The following is a 10,750-nucleotide window of genomic DNA, read 5'->3' as shown; positions in this document are numbered from 1 at the left end:
TCATGAGCTGTAATAATACTCTCAGCAATAAACCTCCCCTTAATGAAAGCTGTCTGGTTCAAGGCTATCAGATCATTGCAAATAGGGCCAAACTTAGTAGTGGCACACTTTGCAAAGATTTTAAAGCTACAATTAATCATGGCAAGAGGTCTAAATTTCTCCATTCTGATAGCCTCAACCTCCTTAGGGGCTAGAGTTAGCAGGGAGAAATTAAGCCTATAAAGGTCTAACTCTCCCTTCTCCCAATCTCTAAACAAAGCAAACATGTTACCTTTAATAAGGTCCCAGAATTGCTGATAAAATAAGAAAGGAAAGCCATCTGGCCCAGGAACTCCTTCAGCATAAGAGCTAAATACAACATCCTTTATTTCTTTCTCAGTAAAAGCAGTATCTAAAATGTTGTTATGAGCATCAGAGACTAATTCATCATCACGCAAAAAGTCATCTTTTAGAGTGATATCAATTTTATCTACAAAGCCAAACAACTTTTTATAATAACTAACAGCAGTATTCATGATACCTTCAGGGTCAAAAATAGTACCTTCATCACTTTCGAGCATCATGATCTACTTCTTCCTCCTCTTTTGGCTTCCACGGCTTTGAAATACCCAGTATTAAGGTCACCTTCTAGAATCTCCCTCTCCCTAGACATCTGTCTAGCTTTGATCTCTTCTTTCTTCCAGATATCATTCAGCTCACCTGCAATAGTTGTCATTCTGTGTTTAGTATTGGGCGAGGGAGCGTGAGTCTTAGAGAAAATATCAAGGCAATTGTATTATGCTATCAAGGCCTGCTTATGCCTGTTTTGATCAGCCTCATAGTTGGCACACCAACCTTTAATAGCTTTCCTAGTATTTCTAATATTGAACTGCCAAATATCAATAGCTTTAGTTAAGCAACATTTGGTATTCTAGGCTTTGTAGACTATCTCTCTAAAGCCTTCTACTTCAAGAAATCATTTCTCAAATCTAAACACCTTCTCTTTAGGAACAGAGGAAGCACAAGTATCCACCATGAAAGGGGTGTGATCACTCTCTACCCTAGGTAGAGCTCTGAGATGAACATTAGGAAAAGAGGCTGCCCAATCAGTGGACATAAATACCCTGTCAATAGTGGCCATAACCAAGGTATCCTGGTTATTGCCCCATGTGTATTTTCTGCCATTAATTTTCAGCTCAAGCAGACCAAATTTGTTGATCCAGTCATTAAACAGATCTGCCCGGTGCTGATTAATCAGACCAGTGTTTTTTCTCACTGGCCTCTCTAATTAAATTGAAATCCCCTCCTACCAAAGTTGGGCCTGCCCAGCCAATGAGCAAGTTCTGCAACTCATTAATAAAGTCCAACTTATATTGATCATAAGTAGAGCCATAAATGGAGATCAGTCTCCAAGAAGATCCATCTTGTTTGTTTTTAAGCAAACAAGAGATACTGTAAGTGTGTATGTCACAGCAAACAATATCAAATAGATCTCCCCTAATCCCCACCAGAATGCCTCCAGCGGTGTTATTGGCAGGGAGCCATTCCCAAGTGAAGCAGGAACTAGTATCGAAGACTTCCAACTGTAATTGGGTGAAGTCTTCTTTCTTAGATTCTGAAATACTAATAAAATCAGGTTTTTGGGCTCTAATAAACCCTTTCGATTTGTTGCATTTGATGGGCCCATTCAGGCCTCTAATGTTCCAAGATAGACCAATCATTTAATAATAAAATCAAGTTTTCGTCTACTCCTACCAGAATTAGAAAATTTGACCTCAATCCAAGGGGAATCTGGCTCTGGGTCCACATTCATATGTGGGTCCTCACCAGTTTCAACATGTGTCCCTGGACTTGGGGCTAGAACATTAAACTCCTCACCAGAAATATCTATATTGGCTGGGAGAAAAACTTCAGGGATATCTTGATTAAATTTATCAAGTCTCTGAAGTTCAATTTGCTTAATCACAACAATATTCTTATTAATATTGCATCCACTAGAGCTCAAATTAATACATGAGCAATCAGCAGTGGAGATAAGCACATCATCATCTAGACAAGCAAAGGAATTTTGAGTGCCTTTTTTACCTTTTTTTGGTAGCTCCAGATCTTTGATTTGTTTCAATTCTTGGGCTTTCCGCAGAGTAGGTCTCCCATCTTTCTTATTTCTAGTGCTGGATCTAGTAGAAATCACAGGACCCCACTTCTTGTTTTTGTCAAGTATGTTTTGGGGAAGGGTGTGGGATTGAGTAACTACAGTCTCAAATCTCTCCAGAAGGGGACCTCCCATATTTTCTATTGGCTTCTTTTTGACAACCTCCAAATAGCTTTTGGTCATTGGGGCCCCTTGAACTTTAGAGAAGACATAAGCTTCTATATTGCTCTCGGGGACAGGGGTGCAACATTTTTGAACAGACTTTATACCCCTGGAACTAGTACCAGCAGCAACATTCTTATCTTTGTTGATAGTGTTACTAGTCCCAGTATCCATATCCTCCCCCAATAAGTCATCATTGTTAGAATCAAAATCCTCCTCTTCTTGTTTCTTTCTGTTAGCATCACCATCATTATCATCAGGATCAGATGGCTTGTAAAAGGTGGTCCCATTATCAGCATCTCTCTCCACAGAAAAATTCAACAAATACAGCTCATGATTGATCTCTACAACTCTGTCTCTGGGGATCTTGCTGGGGTCTCTAACAACCACCTGGGCCCTAACTTTCTCATAGAAACTTCTGAAGATGGTGTGCCAGTCAACATTGACAAGCACGCCCAGAGTGGTGGCCACTTGAGCAATAGTCGACCAAGATAGCCATTTTGGTGGAAACCATCAATGACAATCCACGTTTCTATCAGGCTGTCATAGAAAGGATGCTGTCCATTCCAATCAGCAAATGAGATTGTCACTTCTTCCTTCTTTAGGTTAATTGAAGGGTATTCCACCAAGTCCTTAATCTTCTTGTTTGGAGGAATTTGATAATGTACTTGTTTTTGTCATAAGGTTTGATCTGCCAAGGCCAGTTAGTCTTCCACATATCAGAGAAGTGTTGTCCTAGCTCCTTACCAGATATTTCACCCTTTTCAACAAGAACTAGTCCCACATTGCCAAAATTAAGCAACTCACTGTCTTCTTTACCACTAGTTTCAATGTGAAAGAAACGAAGTCCAGTATTTGCACTCCCCCAATACATAGCTGCTGGGTATGCTTTGTACAATGAGGGGCAAGCATCCATATGGTGTCCAGGGGTCTTACACATGAAACAAATCCTGGGAATGGAGCACATGCCCACAAAATGACTAGGCATGCCACAATTACAATAGATAGCTCCAATATATTTCGGGTCCACGATGAAAGGAGGACCATATTCATATGTAAAGGCGCTTTGAGCTTGTACAACATCACTCTGATTCTTGTTCTTTTTCTTCTTGCTCTTGTTGTGACCAACCTGAGTCTGATCAGTACCACCTGCAGATGAACTCCCACCACTGTATTGCATTGTCTGCGTTGGTTGCATATTCTGGCTCGCTGAGTTAAATTGCTGATGGTACCTAGGAGCAGCTGCCATGTACTGATATGAGAAACTGGGGTGTTGGGGCCACTGTGGCATCTGCTGCATCTGAGGGTTCCATCCTCCCTGATATCCATACATGGGATTTGACTGCATCATGGCTGGTGCAGCTCCCACATGAAACAATGGGGGTTTTGCAAAAAATGACAAAGGCGGGGGTTGAGGTTGAGGTTGAGGAGCCTGTGGAGCCTAAGGAACCTGGGGAGGAGGCAGAGCAGTCGCGGCTTGGCGACCATCTGTTGTGGTAGCAGGAGAACGGCCCGGGTTTCGCCCCCTGCCAGCACCATATCTCCCTCCTCCTCTATTGCCTGAATCTCTACCACCTCCCGCCATGAGATTGACCACATAAGCGTAAGGGATCTTAACCGTCTTCCTCGACCAGTGATCGTGGGAGAAACTAAAGAACTTGGGGATGGGCAGGTGCTTGGAATCACGCACAACCACAGGGAAGCAGTCCGTAGCCGAAAAATCTCCTGAGGCAAACTTGTCTTTCCTAATCCAAACTAGGTTGGATCTGGGATTTCTCAGACGAACCCTAGCTGGATCTCTCTTTGTTACCCCAACCCGCAGGTCAGGGCGAGCACTGAGAGGTGGATTTTGAGAAGGCGCCACCACTTTAGTAGAGTAGCAGTCTTCTCCCCATCTGGACCGACCAACTGTCTCGGTTCTATCCTTTTCACCTAGGCCATGACCTGTGGGGCTTTCTGATCCGCAATCCTCCAGGGGCCTGAGTCCACACTCTCCCTCAAGCCGAAGTTCGCCGGCGGTGGCGAGGTTGATCTCCTCGAGCTCAAGCTGTTGCTCCTACTGGAACCAGAACTCGCCGAAGCTGACGAAGAGAATCCACCCTCAGAACTCGAGAATTGAGCAGATACCTGACGACCCCTCCTCAAACTCGGCTGGTCGCCGGCAGCAAGGACGAGAGCTGCAATGATGCACCCGACGGCAACACCCCCAGCATGCACTCCCACCTTAGCGCCCTCCGGGGATCCTCTGATTTTGCCTTTGCCCTCGCCCACAGCACGAATGCGGCCGACGCTGAGTGGGGAAAGGCGGGCATCCTTGCCCTTTCCTCCATCGTGGCCTCGTCGAATATCTTCCTCGCCAGGATCTTATGTTCCAAATCCGCCCTCCTTTGGCAAGTCCTCGCATATTTCAACGTCGCGGATCTCGTGCTCGGGTCTATCGCTGCCACCACCACCTGATCCGCCGCCTTCCATTCCATTCCCACACGCGCCGGATCCATGCCGCGGATCCTGGTCGCCCGCTCCACCCAACCCCGAGCCCCGGTCACCATGAGTCCCCCCTGCGGAACTGGTGAGATCAGTCTCACCATCTCCGGGAAGGCTTCGTAGATGGGGGGGGGGGAGGGGGGAGGGGGAGGGGGTGCGGGTGCGGTCGCGATCGGCGTGCGGGAGCTGTGGAGTCGCCGTGGCTGGGAGCGGGGAGCGGGGCTGACAAGTAAGTTTTGTGTTTTATCGACGTCAAATTAACGATGTAACAATGTAATTTTTTCTTATTTTTGAAATGCTTTGTACTTTTGATGAACTTTTTACCGTAGATCTGATCCTTTCCAGAAAAAAAAAGGACCTGCAAGGACAGCTGAAATAAAATCCAGAATTTGTTATCTTTCGCATCGAGTCTGGACTTGTCGTCTTTCGGAGTGAGGCGAGGAGACCCTGGTAGGACCCACGGCGCAGTGAGACAAAACTCCCAAAAGGCCTCCTCCTATGACAACAACAGCCGAACCCCACGGCCCAAACGATCCCATCGCCGCGACCGAGAAGATATGGCGGACGAGGGCCCAGCCCCAGCCCCCGCGGCGGCGGCGGCCGCCGCCGTCCCCGTCGGCGGAGCATCCGCCACCATACTCGACACTCTCGGCGAGGACATCACCCGCATCGTCGGCCCGGTCTCCGCCTGCATGCTCATCGTCGTCCTCCTCGTCTCCCTGCTCTCCTCCCCTTCGTCCCCGTCCCCGCTCACCGCCTCCATCGCCGCCGCCGGCGGCCCCGGCGGGGGCGGGGGCGACGACCTCGCGAGCGCCCTCGTCACCGCCGTCGTCTTCGTCGTCTTCGTCACGGCCGCCACCTTCCTCATGGCGCTGCTCTTCTACTTCCGCTGCACGCCTTGCCTCCGCGCCTACCTCGGCCTCTCCGCGATCTGGGTCCTCCTGCTCCTCGGCGGCCAGATGTGCCTCCTCCTCCTCTCCCGCCTCCGCCTCCCGCTCGACGTCGTCTCCTGCGCGCTGCTCCTCCCCAACGCAGCCGCGGCGCTCGCCGTCGCCGCGATCTCGCCGGCCTCCGTCCCCATCGCGCTCCACCAGGCCGCGCTCCTCGCCATCGCCGTGCTCACCGCCTTCTGGTTCACGCTGCTCCCCGAGTGGACCACCTGGGCGCTGCTCGTCGCCATGGCCGTCTACGACCTCGGCGCCGTCCTCATCCCCGGTGGCCCCCTGAGGGTTCTTCTCGAGCTGGCCATTGAGAGGAACGAGGAGATACCGGCGCTGGTCTACGGGGCAAGGCCGGTGGATCCCAGGCACGGCCAGAATTGGCGGCTTTGGAGGGAGAGGGCGCGGCAGCCCGCCGGGGATTTGGACCCCAGCTCCACAGTTGAGGTGATTGGTGAGGTGCTGGGGAGAAATCCTCTTCTCAATTCAGGTGGCAGTTCACCCAATTCGACGGCCCAAGCCGGGGAGCAGACGAACTTGACTGGTGCTGTTAGCAATTCAAGGCTCAGGGAGTCACCGGTGCCAGATTTGAGCTCTGGTTCTGCCAATGCACAAGCCAGAGAGGCGCTTGCATTGCCGGAGACTAGACTGGATATTGCTGAACTGAGGGTACCGTTGATCCAGCCACAGCCAGATAGAACCAGTGACGATGACGACGACGATGATGAAGATGGCATCGGGTTGGGCTCATCAGGGGCGATCAAGCTTGGGCTGGGGGACTTCATATTCTACAGCGTGCTCGTCGGGAGGGCGGCTATGTACGATTACATGACGGTCTACGCGTGCTACCTTGCCATCATTGCGGGGCTCGGCATCACCCTGCTATTGCTGGCATTCTACCGCAAGGCATTGCCCGCCCTACCGGTGTCCATCACCCTCGGCGTCCTGTTTTACGTGCTCACAAGAACATTGCTCGAGGCATTTGTTATGCAGTGCTCCACAAACATTCTGATGTTTTAGCATCCATGTTTGTATGTCATTATTATAGTTCACAATCAAGGCCTTCTCCAGTTGGTTAGGTTGTATTTTGGGAATTGTTCATCCTTGTCAGGCCATGTTTGTGAAACTGTTAATCTGATGGCTTACGTGACATGTTGATATACGGACCGGCTGTTTGCCATTACTGTCAAAAAAATTATGGTATTGATTCCTATGTTTGGAAGAAGTTGCTTTTGACATGAACCTGTCATTGCACAATCTGCAGTCTCGAATGCTTGCTTTGATTTCTCTGATATCGTATGGTATGCTCTTAAGTTCTCAGCCCGGAAAAACATACCAGACCGCAATAGAGAAGAATTAGTCTCGAAATTCCTTGGATTTTGAGGTTCGTCTGCCCTTTCGAAGGCGCTACGCTGAGTCCCTCGACAGGGAAGAACTTGTAAGATGATAGCACTTGATATTTTGTTGCTCAGGGCCACTCACTGTTAGAAAGTAAATTATGCTGTTCACCTTAATTTCCATATTATGATTTTCTTCAGGATTTAAAGAAAGGAAAGCAACTCTCACAGAACCCTAACCTTTGGAGCACTCGTAAAACAAAGCCATACTTTTTGCACACAACCACAACTACTGGAGCAACTGAATCGACTACATTCGCTCTCTCAACATCTGGACAACACCTAATGACCTCCAGAGTTGAAGAAATAGGAGCCTTCATCAGAAAAAATATATATATCAAGGGCTTAGGTAGGCCACTTTGAAACATGAGACTGCTCTAATGCTGATACGATATCGGAAAGCATTATCTGCATGATCCATTGACCATATTTGTTCATCAGAAAGGCGCTGCTGGATATAAGGAACAGACTACAAATCATTTGAACAGAAAGGTGCTGACTGGTATAAAGAGCAGACTACAAATCATTGATTGCATGAACTGGTTTTATCTGCAACAATGCATGCATGAAATTTCTGCAATTTGGTTTCAGTCCTGTGGAAACTATCAGTCTGACATGAAGAGAACACACAAGAAAGATCAAAACACATTCTGAATACCAGGAAACTGAAGCACTGAATCTTCACAGCCACATATGATACTACATACTGATCAAAGCTAAAACGGAGCGATAAGCTGCTTTGAAACACGATCAGGTGAACCAATTTGGAAGCCATATCAGGCCGAGCCAAAGCAAAAGTAGGAAATTACAATGAGCTGAACAAATTTGGAGATCATAAAAGTTGCCCGAGTCTAGGGGACAAAAAATAAAAATGAAATTGAATTGCTGCAACCTGGACGACACTGCTCTCTAATAGGGAATAGCCAATTTAGAACTAATGCCCTGCTTGTTAATGGGTACATTTCAATGTTTGGGAACCTAAAAAGGCAGTGCAACATGTAAGAACACTGCCAAATCCAAAAGACAGAGTTGTCGATAACGATTGTACAGAGTCTAGGGGACAAAAAATAAAAATGAAATTGAATTGCTGCAACCTGGACGACACTGCTCTCTAATAGGGAATAGCCAATCTAGAACTAATGCCCTGCTTGTTAATGGGTACATTTCAATGTTTGGGAACCTAAAAAGGCAGTGCAACATGTAAGAACACTGCCAAATCCAAAAGACAGAGTTGTCGATAACGATTGTACAGACTACAGAGATCATTCCTGGTATCATACTCTTTGGCTATCGACTGCTAGCAAAAAATGTGGATTAGCTACAAGATCTATGAAGAAACTGTAACCACTTTCAGATAACGCCCAGCATTCGTTCATCCCAAAGGCTGCTTGCGGCCAACAGTGGATTCGGTTCAGGCTTTGGTCTTGTGCTGCTGCAGTTCCATATGCTGGGAGCTGGTATGCTGAGAGCAAGCAACCGGCGATCCGGTGGAAGCAGCTCTTCACAAGGCTGAGTCGCTTCAGATTTGGGAACAGTTGGAACTCTACCATGATCAGCAAAACTGTGACGCTTTCTGTGGCCTCCCAATCCCTGACCAGACGCGAAGACCTGTCCACAAAGCTTGCACTCATAGGTAGCTGTTGCCCTCAACACCTTTGAAAGGCTGACAAACTTCCCTTCCTCATAAGAGCTACTAGAAGGCTCTGGCTCCATCAACTCATTATCTCCAACTCTGTCATCTCCATGATGATCAGAAGAACTCAGCCCCATCTCTGTCATGAGCGTGTCGAACGCCAATGCCGCGTTGACGTCCATCACACCACCTTCACCACAATCAACAGAAGCTGAGCACATGCCATTATCTCCTGAAAGCGACACAAGAATCCGTGCGGCATCGACCTCCTCCATCCCATATGACTTCATCACCGTGGAAGGAACAGTGTCCATAACCATCCTCCTCGACCTCTTCCTCTTCATCACCGGAGCAGCAGAGAGAGGAACATTGTGGTCACCATCGCCTACCGATGCCTGGTGCTCCACAGCCATCTTCCTGCGGCGCTTGTGCATCCTCATGTGCATCGACAGGGCATCAGGGGAGGCAAAGGACCTGAAGCACAACTGGCATTCAGTCTTGGGGAACAACGCCCACCGATCGTCGTCACTGGAAGCGGAATCCAGCAGCCACGACGTCTTCTGGCACCTCTCCCGGAGGCCGTACCTCTCGCCGGCGATGCTCGGGGCGCCGCTCGGTTGTTTCTTGCGCCGGCTCCTGTGGACCGCCATGTGGCCTCCGAGTGAGGCCCCGGAAGGGAAGCTCCTCTTGCAGTGCTTGCACCAGTGCTTCCTCCCCCTCGGCGGCATGTCTGGACACATAGCAGCAGTGGTTTAGTACCAAGGATTGACAGAAAAAGTTGATAGCAACAAGAAATCAGATGGCGGCTTGTAAAAGGGGGTTCTTTTATGGCGGCGGAAACAGAAGTTGGGACTTGGGAAAAACCCTTTCCTTTCCGTCCTGAAACTCAATTCGACCTTATCTTGCGGAATGGGCGGAAAAGATTGCCAGAAACCCCGGTTCCTCTGTTCCGCTGAGAACTGAAAAAAATGTTCGGATTCTTGAGGGGAAGACGATAATTAACTTGCCGCGTGGGAAAAATCAAGAACGCCAAATGGAGCGGTTTGGGAGGGGCGGAGTGCCGAATCATTCGTGAGAGCCTAAGAATTCAAACTTGATCCAAGAAGGCGGCTAGGGTTCCGCCAGATTCTTGACGGAAGCCAACAACTTTTACACGGAGCGGACGAATCAAGAACTCAAAAATCTACCAACTGATTCAAAAAAAAAAAGGAAGAAAGAAAGAAACCCACCTCTGGTATCCTGGATTGCAGGTTCTTGGGCGGTGGGGGAGGAAGATGAGGTTCTTGCTTGGCACGTTGGTGGGGGGGAAAGGGGGGGCAGCTTGCTGTCTGTGCGTGTAATGCGCCGCGGCGGTGTTCTTCCTGACGAGTTTTGCCGGTTTTGGGAGGGAGGAGAGGCGTGGGCCGAGGAGCCTGCCGCCGGGGCCTACGTTTTCTTTGCTTGTTTTGTTTGAGATGGGTGGGAGGAGGGAGGGGGCGATGGTGCTTTTCCTCTTTTCCTTTTCTTTTCCAGCTGGTAGAGCAGTCCTCGGGCAGGACCAAGTAGGCTTCACTGGTTGGACGTTTTATTGTTTCACATTTTGCTATTTTTCAGCGGTTTTGCTAAATCTCATGTGCCTGAATTATTTTTTTCTCGCGTCGGTAAATTTCTGCTTTGCACGAGGCCAAAGGCGGGGACGAGTGTCCACCACGCCGTGGCCGAGGCCAAGCCAGGACCTTGCCGGAGCCGGGGACAACTGCGAGCGGCAGTGAGCTGCGGTGTCCCCGGTGGAGGCGAGGAAGAAACTTCACTGGGGGAAGGGTGGTGGGGGGGGGGGGGGGGGGGGGGGGCGTTGCCAGGGTTCCTGTGGATTTGAGGGGTTTAGAGGGATGGCTGAGGGCACGCAGTGCGTGGGGTAGGCTGGGGGCATGCGTGGAAGAAAGAGGGGAAGAAGATGAACTGTGTTGATCTGTTTTGGGCCGTTGGATGAAGATGTGACGGTCCTGATGAAAAATGACCGATGCGG

At 49.1% G+C, this 10,750-nt stretch overlaps 2 protein-coding genes across 2 annotated transcripts; one reads left to right on the top strand and one right to left on the bottom strand.

Moving 5' to 3' along the window:
• The first annotated feature begins 5,276 nt into the window (after positions 1-5,276).
• Positions 5,277-6,951, top strand: LOC123086863 (presenilin-like protein At2g29900). Its single transcript, XM_044508677.1, has one exon. The coding sequence runs from the start codon at positions 5,335-5,337 to the stop codon at positions 6,733-6,735; it is 1,401 nt and encodes a 466-aa protein (XP_044364612.1). The 5' UTR covers positions 5,277-5,334; the 3' UTR covers positions 6,736-6,951.
• A 981-nt stretch (positions 6,952-7,932) lies between these two features.
• On the bottom strand, positions 7,933-10,204 carry LOC123082268 (zinc finger protein ZAT9). The gene is made up of 2 exons (XM_044504641.1): positions 9,975-10,204; positions 7,933-9,475 (listed from the first exon to the last, which is right to left on the bottom strand). The coding sequence occupies exon 2, from the start codon at positions 9,471-9,473 to the stop codon at positions 8,463-8,465; it is 1,011 nt and encodes a 336-aa protein (XP_044360576.1). The 5' UTR covers positions 9,474-9,475; positions 9,975-10,204; the 3' UTR covers positions 7,933-8,462.
• Between the last annotated feature and the right edge of the window lie 546 nt (positions 10,205-10,750).

Source organism: Triticum aestivum, chromosome 4A (genome assembly GCF_018294505.1).
Source record: "Triticum aestivum cultivar Chinese Spring chromosome 4A, IWGSC CS RefSeq v2.1, whole genome shotgun sequence".
Taxonomy (NCBI): Eukaryota; Viridiplantae; Streptophyta; class Magnoliopsida; order Poales; family Poaceae; genus Triticum; species Triticum aestivum.
This window is presented reverse-complemented; position numbering and strand designations above follow the sequence as displayed.

Coding starts and splice junctions, on each gene's coding strand:
- LOC123086863 (XM_044508677.1), top strand. CDS start 5,335: ATGGCGGACGAGGGCCCAGCCCCAGCCCCCGCGGCGGCGGCGGCCGCC.
- LOC123082268 (XM_044504641.1), bottom strand. CDS start 9,473: ATGCCGCCGAGGGGGAGGAAGCACTGGTGCAAGCACTGCAAGAGGAGC.